We start from the raw sequence: 12,646 nt of genomic DNA on the forward strand, positions 1-12,646 counted from the left end.
ATACTATAAGGGCCGGTTCTTGATATTTCTGTAGTGTAAGCAAACAACATAACGTCGCCCCTTTAAAAAAAAAACTGATAAAGATTAGCGATTCTCTTTGGATACACTTGAAAAAAAAATAAAAATACTTTGGAATAAGGGTCGAAGCTTTAATGTCATTGTGAACATGAAACGTGCTTGCCTTTATAATGTGATATTTACAGAGCATAAAAATGAAATATTTATAAAAGTCATGAGGAAAAATAAATATATCAATAAATAGAACACAAGTCAGCTTTCTTAAAAATCTGCCATTTATTTTCTCGACAATTGCAAAAATGCATAAGAAGTCTATACATAGAAAACTAAAAATGGATTATTCTAATTTTGCTTTTGGCAAATTCGTATTGAACATTAGACTGAAGTGATCAGAACTGGTTACTGGTCTGAGCGCTTAGTGCGTGCTACATTGCTTGGCGCCCTTTACGGCCGCGTAGTTTACTTACCGCTAAAATCGGATACTATCATAGCCATAGGGGTATATGAGTACTAATTTACAAACCATATCCTAGGTTGTCTTATCCCCCCCGGCTTTTCTATTTCAACCCCTTAACATGTGATATGGGAAGTATATATTTATTCCTCATCTTTTTCATGCTGCACACTGTTCCATGCGTGAGAAAAACCAGCAAAGAAATATCATTCGCCTTGATCGGCATTCGAACGCGGATCTCTCTATTTCCGGTCGAGTGCTTTAGCCAGTTTAGCTGCTGGAAAGGGGACTATACCATAGAAGGCGATGTCGAGCATATGATGCTTAAAGCAGTCCAAATCGCGCGCAAATAAAACAAATTTCCAGAGAAGGGAATGACGCCACGGTACCTCAAGATATCTTTTGCGTCCCCCCACTTGAGTTTTTTCTGTATCCGCCTTTTTCCCTAACGAAAGCTTAAACATGTGTCCCAATTCGCTTTTTTGCTATGCCATTTTACATTACACGATTTAGGCAGGAAGGATGACAACTGGGAAGGATGGCCCAACTCGTTTGCCATCAAGAGGGCTTAGAGTATATAGCATTTGGGTAGCCAACTTGGCCGCTATATTTGGGCATCGACGAGTGCATCCTTCACCACACTTAAAAGCGTGGAAAGCGTCTTCAGGAAGAAATCAGAGGAAAGGGCAACATGGCTGTCAACAAGGGGAAGTGTTTGTTTGCAAGTAGTTTTGTTATTTTAAGACTTATTCGAGTACTGAGTAATTTTTTCTATTTATAATTTTGATGCATCGTTAAAATAAGTATATAAATACGGAGAAATGTGTTAAAACTAGAAAAGGGAAGGCGGCATATTGGACAGGGGCCGAAATTGGAATCAGAAAAACGAAAATTCAAATTTACAGAAATAATACGAATGGAGCTACAAAATACTGAAACCTGATTTATTTAAATGTAATATAATTGGTTGCAATAATTTGGTTAAACATCTGAATGGAAAACTTTTAAACGATTTAGAAAATTATTAGAGGTTAGACGAAGTATGAAAAAATTGTATAAACCTGTATAAAATATTCTTATACATTGTCATGACAATTGTATAAGGTTGTATACAAACTTTATACTTACACGTTTATACAATTTTTTCATAGGGGAGTTAGACGCTAACCGTCTGAACGGACTAAATAAACCTGACGCTAAAAATAAACAACTTTAAAGTGAATTACTAAAACAAAAAAAAATTTTTAAAGTAAATCTGGTTGAGAGAACGAATGAAATACTATAATTTAAAGAAACTGAATACACGCTCAAATTTCGAAACTAGACTCAGCTACTACCTATTTAAGAAACAATATTAACCTAAATCTACGAATTTAAAAGAAAACCCTATTTTACAATTATTAAAACAAACAAAAAGGTTGCCTAAGATACTAAAATCATAATAAAATGCTCTTGTACGACATCCAAAACTCAAAATCAATTGCGCATGTTAATAATGTGGGCTTTTTATGATTTGTTTAAATCACTCCGAATTCCTATTGTATTTCAATAGATGGCAGCAACTGCGTTTGGATGTCCCAATTCATGCTCGCTTATGGTTGACCGCCCAAATACATGCTCCCCAATTCGAGTACTGAGTAATTTTTTCTATTTACAAAAAAAATCAGACTGAGATAAAGGGAGCCAGCCGTAAAGAGAAAGGGAAGGAGTGCCTTGTTCCGCAGTCAGAGGCTCGTCGCCCGTCGTCTTTTTCAATAAATACGAAGAAGTATGCATGCAATACCTACCGTCTGACTGCTGAGATAAATGAGGATCCAAATGAGTTCATGCATGAGAGATCTTTCTTGATAATGACCCTATCGTTCCACTTAATCTTCACCGATTATATTAATCGCAAAATATACCCGCTGAGTTTAAGACTATGAGTTACTAAAAACAATAGACGTGCTTCCCGTGAATCTTAGCAACCGCACTATGTAGACCAGGGGTGCAACATTTTTTAATGCAGAGGCCAAAAATCGATTTCACACCATCTAGAGGTTCACAATCCTTCACGTCGCTTTACCACAACATCAAAAAATTTAAAAAACATATCATTTCAAAGTGCTCATTGCAAAGTTACATATCATTGTAAAGTAATATTTATTGGTTTAAAAATGAAATAGATCAATGTGGTTTTTGACATCGCTTATTTTTGATAAGTGCGTCGATATATATTTTATATTTTGTGGAGCGATACAATGATTTATTTAGCGTCTAGGAGCCTCAGGTTGGAGGCTTTTGTTGTAGACTGTGGGTCAGCATAAAATCATTGATGCCAGGACTATTCGAAAAGTAAGCTCCTTTAAAAAAACACTATAATAGATTTACAAGAGTTATTAAATACATTTTAAAACTACGACTTTCCATACTTTTCAACATAATTTCCATGACCATTTAGAAACTTATCATACCTACAAAGTAACTTTGACATTCTTTCGAAAAACAATCTCCCGCCTGACCCTTTATCCATCCGGTGACCTCACCTATGAGCTCTTCATCATCTTTAAATAACTGGGAGCCAAGCTATTTCTTCATATGCATAATCCCAGTCCGGAGAAACGCATTCACTCATTACTTTTGGGCAACACACAGCACAAAGTTTCCTATGAATTACTGCTGCCGAATATTTTTTAGCTGTGAACACTCACTGATAATAAACGATTAACAGCACCCATTTCACTCTTGGCGGGGTTTTCTATTGCAGCTCATATTTTGACAAGCTACCAAAGAAACAACAAACGCTCAGACGACCATCACATGGCTGGATACCAACTAACCTGCCGTGCGTGCCGACACAAGAATGGCGGCACTAACCCCTACATTTCTCAGTAAGGATGGCAAATGAAACGAAACGAAAATGTTTCGACCGGAGGGAAACGAAAATACAATGCTTAGGGAGTTTAGTTCCGCAAAGTCACCAAGGAGTTTAATTTCAACTCAGGACGAAACTTTACTCCCAGGAACGAAACTAAATTAATTGAACTTTCCGCTCCTCGGAGTAAAGTTACGATTTGAACATTGTTTGCAAAAATGTGAATATTTCTCATGACGGTGAAAGTATGTTTTCATCTCATCATCTATCCATGTGAATTTTTTATGTGGAAGCTACCATTTTTTAACAATTCCTCTCACAAAAAATATCCAAAGTTAACCATTAGACGAATTGATTATATTCTCTTTTAACAAGTTACATACATAAGGTACATCACCGTAAAATACAGAATTGCCTTAAATGGTGTATAATGATGTGATAAAACTGCTTTCGCGATGTGACAATACACGTTCATGAGCTCACATTTGGTGTCGAATCCACAGATAAAGAAACATTGCTTCATCGCAGGACATTGAGTTTCAGGTTATCTACTTTTTCTGGCATTTATGATTATTCTTATCAATCACTCAAACTAGTTCATTTTTTGTAGTCCTCGATTTACCTCACAAGAAAAAATTCTAATTGCTCTTAATTTCCTCTCAGTAGCTATGTCAAATGTGGATTTGTGACGCAATTAAGAGAATAATATTGAAAAAAGTTTAATTTTTGAACACATCAGCTTTTGGAAGGAGGCTGAAGATGAGATATCAAGTGAGGTTAAAAAGAAGGTGTAAAGAAATACAAAGTTGAAACGAGGCAGAAGAAGCTGGAGAAAATTTTGTTACTTCGTAGCTGCCAGTTGGCAGAAAACCAAATAGTACGATAAAACGTATTTTAATACCCACTGGTTATAATAATGACAACGCGTTTCAACCCTTAGCGTCACCATCAAGTCAAAGTGAGTGTCGCATAGTGAGTATAGAATTTAGTGAAAACTGGCATCACAGTATTTTTTTCTCAGTTAAATACCATTATAACGAAACATATTGTGATCTAAAGCTAAGAACGAGGAGTTAAATTGTATGCTATGTCGAGAAATAATGGCCAAATCATTATATTCATGAAGTAGTAGTAATTCCTGGATGTTGGTGAACTCCTGGTCACAATTTCCCAGCTGTAGGATCGCCTTCAGAGCACAGCGCAACAGTTCCAGATACAGGAGGGTAGGTATCAGTCTGTAAGAGAGACAAATATTTTCAAACATCTTGAGTCTCTATCGTCGAAATTGGTGTAACATATTATCTACTAGGAAAATTATATTACCTAGTTTGATGATCCTAAAAACTGTTAATAGAGGTCGTATCCATGAGCGTTTCGGGTGGGTAGGTGGGTTCCTTTGTAGGCGTTGCATTCCTGGCGGATGTTCATTTGAAAACAGGTGCAACCGATGCTGTATATTAAAATTGCGCCTGGGGTAGAAAGTGGCTTCAATTCCTTCCCTAAATCCTCTTCGTGGCCTTAGTGTTTGGATCACGTTTAGTGAACGTGGTTGTTTGTAATGTCACCGGTGTAACTGCGATTGTATTGTTGATCTATTGAAAGTAATTTATCTTTTCACTATCCACTTTTTCACTACACAAGTTGATTTTGGTCACATTTAAAACTCTTCTCACTGCACATCCTCATATAATTTTGTGAAGGAGGAGAAACTAACATTAAATATTTATCTGATGTTTGCGGAGTAAGTGACTGAAAGTCATTGAGATATCTATATTCATTACACTTTCATTTTTTTATCATTAATTTGTCAATACCAATGTGCCTATTCGTACTGAGTCTAAAGCGTACAAACACAAAACGAACACTCTTACTAACAGAGGGAAATACAATTACAACTCGGTAATTAATGATTTATCATCCATTAAGTGTGTCACAATTGTATGCACATACATTACCAGGGTTAATTAAACTAAATTGTAACTATTAATAGCCTGCTAATTGTTATAGCACCACATGGCTTCCTCTACTTAGATCTATAGCTATTGTTTAGTAGCATTGACGCTTGTCTTTTATTTTTCTCAATTTCTCAATCCCAATTCCTCTTACAATTTTGTGAAGATGGAAAAATTAAAATTGGGAGGTTTCTCATTTTTTGTTTTGCCTAAATCGAAACATTATTACTCCTGGATTACGTATTTTAACGTTTTTAGATTTTTACATGACGATATCTATTTTTCACGATTAAATGAGAAGTGAGATTTTTTAAGCGCGCGAAAACGTACACCTTAGCATGAATGCTGAGACAGCTGAGACAAGCCCGCGTGACGTCATTCTGGTTCCGGCTGACGCTGTGTTAGGTCACCTTGGTGCGAGGCTAAAAGCGCCGCTACGATGCAGGCTGCTTGATGTGCTTACAGACAACGTACCAGAGAGGATGCCTTCAACGTTTCGAGAAAAAACTTTTTCTCTCAAAGGAAAAGTTTTAAGAAATTAAAATTCAATATTTATCTCATATTTGAGAGGTAACTTATTGATATTTGATGAGATATTTGTGTTTATTGCCTTTAAATTCGTATAGATTACTTATCGTTCCTTTTTAAAATCCACTTTATCCATGCGTACATGGCAAAAAACGTCATGTGAATGCGAATACGAAAGAACTCGGTATTCGGACGTTGACAAAAGCATTTAAAAAAAACGTCGCTCAAGTTTCTCCTAAAAATTGTAATTGGTATTTAGATCTTATTATAAGTTCGTAATTATCAGTAGTAAAATTTAATTTTCTCATAATTTATTTACTTTAAAAAACTATTATTCTCTTTGAAAACTACTGAGCAATCTCAGTTTCATACTGGATTCAAAACGTTTATCTCCTATGTCACACGATGATTACTAAAAAAAAAGGTTATTGTCCACTTAACTCATCGTGATGGAAAGATAAAATATTCATTTCCACTCTAAACATGGTCTCCTAAAGAAAAATGCCGTAACTGCATGTCTTTATGATAAATGCCTAGTTAAAAGTTGAGGAAAAATGAATCATATCTTGGAATGGGCTGAGGAAAATTATAGTTCCCAATTACCCAATTAAAAATCCAAAATTACGGCATTTCTCTGATTATAGTGCTGCAGGCTTACGTTTACAAGCATGCATAACATTCATTAGATCTCCGTTGCTTAGGTATGTTATTATTTTTTGGATGCAATCCCAATTTAATCTTGGAAATATTTGAAAGACACAAGCACTGGTTTCATCAAGGATTTTTCTCCTATGTTTTGCAATAGTCAAACGACCGCATATAATACTGCCGTATAGAGGAAAATTTTCTTTTACATGATCTGGTGTAATGCATCTAGAGAAATTATCATCTTCGAGAATGATTGCTAAGTGATGATCGCTTTTCGTTAATAGATGATGAAATGAATGCTTGGTGTTTCCAACAAAAGTTTGTCTGAGTGTTTCAAATTCATTTTTACATTCATCTTCAAAATCTTGCATTGTCTGGTTATACTTGATTGATCTCAGATTTTTGTGACTAACTGGCAGATTTGCAGTTTTCAACTTGATAATGTGATACTCTAGAATCCCATGACGATATTCAAATGGGTTCAAACCATCATCATCATCATAATCATCTTGAAAACATAATGAATCATGATCGATTTCGTAATCGATTCCGTGCAAACGTTTAAGTATATTAGGTAGGTACTTTCCTGTTTTGGAAAAATCAAGGGCTGTTCTATAACAGCTATCCACGATGTTTATATCTGAACCATAGTCTAGTAGTCCTCGCACAATACTTGCATGGCCCACCCATGATGCAATGTGAAGGGCTGTTCTACCACTCTGATCTCTAGAATCAATATCTGCGCCATATTTCACGAGTGTCTCAATTACCTGCAGGTTACCTTTGTTCGCAGCTGCGTAAAGTGGTGTTTGGCCGTTCTCATCCTCTGAGTTTGCACTTTCCCCATATTCTAGAAGTGCTTCTAGTACTGTGACATATCCATTGAGAGCAGCAGCATGAATTGAGGATTTACAATATCGTGACACAGCATTGACATCAGCTTCATCTCGGATGTTAAATCCCTTTTGAAGCAAGAGTTCAACGATTTCTCGATATTCACTTACAATTAAACTACCGTTAAGTGCTAGATTCAGGGATGACCGGTTACTTTCATTGTTCACATCAGGGCAATATTCTAAAACCAATTCCACCATGCTTGTTTTTGCCACGGAAACAGCTTCGTGCAGTATGGTATGTCCTGATTTATTTTGCGCATCAACATTAGCTCCACATTCTAACAGTATTCTTGCAACACTCACATGGCTTTTTCTAACGGCAAGGTGCAAAGGGCTTTCGCCATCACTGGAGTTAGCTTTACACATACAGTTCACATCTGCTCCATGTTTCAAGAGACTTTTGGTAATATTTGCATGACCTCGCGCGGCAGCAAAATGCAGTGGAGTGCGACCTTCTGCAATTGCATTTACGCTGGCACCCTCTTTTAAAAGTAAATCCACAAATCCTTCGTACCCATTGTCCGCAGCAAAGTGCAATGGGGTGTAGCCTTCTTCGAAGTAATTGGTCAACTCGTTTGCCATTCTTGATTCTTGGAAGGGTCCATGATGAACAAGAGAATTTGTTTTCGATGCACTTCTTCTTTAGCTAAATTCGGCCGTACCTATGCCATAATTATGCACTACTTCTTAGATGAAGTTTTTGACAGCAGAATGAAATGATTGACGTTCTCACTTTTTTTGTTACGACACTCGTAAACCACTTCTGCTCATTATAAAGACAAATTGCTTTCAGCTTTGGAAACACTTTTCTTTGTCACTTGTTATCATTAACAATTTCGCAGAATCGTATGTCGCTGTCTCATATATACCCACACTGATATGGGCGCAGTTATATCTTATCTCGCTGTCCAGGTCCGATGGAAATGATAGCTTAAGAGTGCTATTTTGCGAAAGAATACCAACCATGCCATGGGTATTAGGCTGTTATACATTTTTAAAGCTTTCGAATTCCTTATGGATCGCAGCCACAGGTTTGTTATATTTGGGTTGAAAATAAATCTAGAGAATTATTTTTGCAATCGGGTACCGGGAACACATGCCGCATCGCACGTAAAGTTTTCAAATTTTGTTTTTTTTTCGCACATAACTGATGATGATGTCACTATCGGATATTTATCTCACTTTTACATGTTTTAAAACGACTCGTTATACATTTGTAGTGTATCATCTCAATTATTTTTAAGTTCTGCTCTTTGGTTGCCGGATATTTCCGAATCGGGGTACCCACACCAGATAATCATTAAATGGAACCCACATACCACCCAAGCATTACTCTAAAAAATGTGTAGCGTCTAGCCTGGTTGGAATTCTATATAAAAACAAACTAAAGAGAGTAATTCACCATGAGTTCCTAATAACAAAATCTCAAAAATTTATCAGGTGCACCACTTCCGATCAGAGCTTTGCAGAACATTTTGAATATATTTTTTCCTGGCGTAAACGGCAGTCACGTATCTGCTCATGAAGCTGTTTGCAGTTGCCACGTAGACAGAAATTCCTTTCGGATAGGTCTCGGGTGATACGCAGGTTGCCCAATCTATTGTTTTCTCCTATTCCCACGCATCGAAATACCGTAAATGGTGCTTAAGTTTCGTTTGCATTACACTGATATTTTAATTCATCGTTTTTTTTACTAAAACAGCCGCAGTTATTAATGGTTTGGACCATTTAACAGTTTTTTCCCGAAATATTTTACTGCGTTTGTAGTACTTAATATAATATTATTCCATTTTGAGTGAATAATAGATTTTAGACCCTGATACCAGTCCGCAACTTTTAGTAGTTGCGATAAAGTCAGAGGGTACAAGATGCACTTTAGATAGTTCCCCATAAAAGATGATTAATCTCACGAAGTTTTTATGGAATAGAAAATGTTTGTAGGGATGATGAGACCCTAAAACTGCTGGATTAGAGCCTGAGAACAGATGAAATTGGCAGTGTCAATTGCGATTGAAATGGCAAAAACGATTTATTTTATCAGCCAAATATCCCTCGGATAGTGGCTGGAAACTGTAAGGGCTCGCTCTTTATGTAAATGCTACGAAAGAATAAACGCATTCGTTGGTCACTTAATAAAAATGGTAGCGACTCTTGATCATTATTTTCCGAAAACCCCAAAGAAAAGAATTTCACCTGCCTTCTTTTTATCGGAGTAAGAGGTAGCACACCACGTCTTTTCAATATATCTTATAATGTAATTTACACAAACGCTTATGTATCCGATGCTATAAAACCATATAATGGTAACTACGAAAGCCCAATGGCTTAAAAAGTATAACTATGGACTCATTCATAATTATATTTTCTTCTATATTCCTCAGAACGCCTACGAGTATGAGACCATGATCTCCTGGGGAAGGTGGACATTACTTCCCACGTGAATACTTCCATATACCATTTACATGCTCTTGAGTACGGCAGCAGCAATTTTGCCTTAGACATACGTACGTACGTTCGTTTGAGTACGACGTACTATATGGGCCTGTTCTAGATATTTTTGCAGTGTAAGCGAACAACATTCCGCCGCCCCCCCCCCCCCCCCTAAAAAAAAACCTGAGAAATATTAGGTATTCTCACTGGATACATTTTAAAATAAATACTAATACTTTTTGAATGAGGACGTGACTTAAATGCCAGCGTGAACTTATAACGTGCTTGCCCTTACAATGTGATATTTATACAGCTGAATTATCCTTTATTTTAATCATTAAGATAAAAAATTTAAATAAATCAGTAAGTTCTTCACATTCCGCGATTCCGTCTCTCCATCTCTCAACACTCTCTGTTCTACCGAATCCCCTCCTTGTTTAACTCCATAACTTCAAAAATCCCTTCCCTGGACTTATTTTCCTCTACCACTAGTTAAAAAGCCACCCTAAAATGACATCTCAATAATTCACTATTGTCTAATCAATAGTGTCCCTTCTTCTGTTTAAAAATTTTGTTTTCTGTTAGTGTTTATTTATTGTGCTATTGTTTGTTATCTTTTGGTATTATTTATTTAAGGAACAGCCAATGTAAAAGCCTTTGCGCTGTATTTGGTGATGGAATAATTAAATAAAATACAACATACATCAACTTTTTAAAAAACATCATTTACTTTTCTCGACAATATTAAACAAACGGCCGCATGGTTTGCTGACCGCTTACAATTACGTGGCTAATTTTCCACCGCTTCGTGATTTCAACCCCTTAGCATGTGATATGGGAAGTACATATTCATTATTCATCTTTTTCATGCTGCAGACTGTTCAGTGCGTGCGAAAAATTCATAGAAAAATATTAATCGCCTTCGGGATTCGGAATTGAATCTCTCGATTTCCGGTCGAATGCTTTTGCCAGTTAAGCTGCTAGAAAAATTTAGGACTTTACCAGGCAAGGCGATATTGAGCATATGATAAAACAAGTAGTCCAAATCGTACGTAAAAAAAACAAATTTCCAGCGATGGGAATGACGTCACGGTACCTACCTCAAGCAGAGTCCCCTGGATGACAGTGCTCTACACTATTCCCTCATAGGGTCACCTATGTAGTGTACATCTACATCTACATAATACCCTGCGAGCCACCTCTAGGGTGTTTGGCAGGGGGTGATCAATCACCAGCATGCAGCATGCAATTGGACTCCAACATGCACACCACACAGTACAAAAAACGTCACGCATACTAACAAATTATACTGCTATATGTTGTTAGAAATAATAATAAAATTAAGAAACATGCATTAAGTTTTACAGAGGTTAGTTGGCTACACCACAAGTCATGCAATCTATTTATGAGTTCTATCGCTGCCGTTATAATCTCTTATTGATCGTGGAAAAATGTCATTCTGAATCTGTCTGTTCTACAATCTATCTCTCTTATTTTATTTATATAATCTGATCTTCCGCAGGATATTGGCGTCCGTAAGATATGGTTAACTTCGTCAGAAAAGACACTGCTTTTGAATTTATCTAAAAGGTTTAGTCTATTTTTCAATCTACGGTACATGGTCCGGTAGTGTATTATCAACAGTCCAGAGGACTCTCACCTCAAGATATTCTTTGCGACACCCCTTGAGTATTTTCTGTATCAGCCATTGGCCCTCTCGAAAGCTTGAGTAGTTACAAGTCCAGTATCAAGTGAAGTAAAAATAACATAGTTAAATAAAGAATTCAATAATGTAAGTAAGCCGATATTGCTGACTATTAATTTCTGTAAAGAGCAGACTGAGATACATGGAGCCAGCCCTAAAGAGAAAGGGAGGGATTTCCTTGTTCCTGTGTCAGAAGCTCGCCTACCATAGTACCATTTCAATAGATTGGAAGAACTACATGCGCAATACCCAATGTATGACCTGCTATTTCCTTCTGAGATAAGAGTGAACCAATATTAGGGTGAGCACATGCATGATTGATCTTTCTTGATATAATGACCCTATTGCTCCACTTAATCTTAGCCGATTACAATCAATCGCAAAAAATGCTCGCTGAGTTTAAGACTATCAGCTACTAGAAACAGCAGACGTGTTTCAAGATAATCTCAGAAACCGCACTATGTAGACCAGCGGTGCAACCTTTTTCAACGTAAAGGCAATCGATTTCACATCGTCCATAGGGCCACAATGCTCCACGTCGCTTTTCCACCACATCAATAAAATTTAAAAAAACATAATTTCAAGGTCCGATAATCTTTATTGGTTAAATATTTAAATCGATAAAAGCGATTTTTGACATTTCTCATTCTTGACGAGTACGTCGATGTACATTTTAGTTTGTTTTGAGCGATACAATACTTTCAAAGCACTGCAGGAACAAGTGACTTTATACGCAGTCACGTGCAAGGGTACAAAGTTAAATACACCAACGGATGAAGTTCGCCATGAAAAATATTTGTCTTAGCCGGGATTTAACCCGGAGCTCCCGATTGCCGGTCAGGTGTGTCGGCCAGTTACACCACCAAGACATTTTCTCAGAGCATTTTCGGGATTGGTTTTACCGAACAAGATGTTGACGTCACAAGTCCACAATGCAGCACATGTGGCGAGGGTCATGCTTATTAAGCCACTGTCGGGGTAAAAAAACCCTTATTTTGTCGCTGGTCTGCGACGACGAATTTCAAAACACTGTAGGAACAAGTGACTTCGTATTTTTTCGTGGCGAACTTCATCCGTTGGTGTATTTATCTTTGCACCCGTGCGCGTGACTGGATTATAAATACGACCAGGGGCGCAGATTGGAATTCAGGCCAGGGGGGG

General features: G+C 37.0%; 2 protein-coding genes and 1 long non-coding RNA gene across 3 annotated transcripts in view; 1 reads left to right on the top strand and 2 right to left on the bottom strand.

The window, feature by feature from the left end:
- Nucleotides 1-12,646, top strand: part of LOC124167601 — a 73,657-nt gene that overhangs the window by 23,004 nt on the left and 38,007 nt on the right. The gene's annotated exons all lie outside the window — the stretch shown is intronic.
- On the bottom strand, nt 275-5,516 carry LOC124167568. The gene is made up of 2 exons (XR_006866718.1): nt 4,650-5,516; nt 275-4,561 (listed from the first exon to the last, which is right to left on the bottom strand). It is a non-coding gene; the product is annotated as an uncharacterized LOC124167568 (long non-coding RNA).
- Nucleotides 5,600-8,169, bottom strand: LOC124167565 (serine/threonine-protein phosphatase 6 regulatory ankyrin repeat subunit B-like). The gene has a single exon (XM_046545534.1). It carries the CDS (start codon nt 7,930-7,932, stop codon nt 6,445-6,447), a length of 1,488 nt encoding a protein of 495 aa, XP_046401490.1. The 5' UTR covers nt 7,933-8,169; the 3' UTR covers nt 5,600-6,444.

This window comes from Ischnura elegans, chromosome 11, assembly GCF_921293095.1.
Source record: "Ischnura elegans chromosome 11, ioIscEleg1.1, whole genome shotgun sequence".
Lineage (NCBI taxonomy): Eukaryota > Metazoa > Arthropoda > Insecta > Odonata > Coenagrionidae > Ischnura > Ischnura elegans.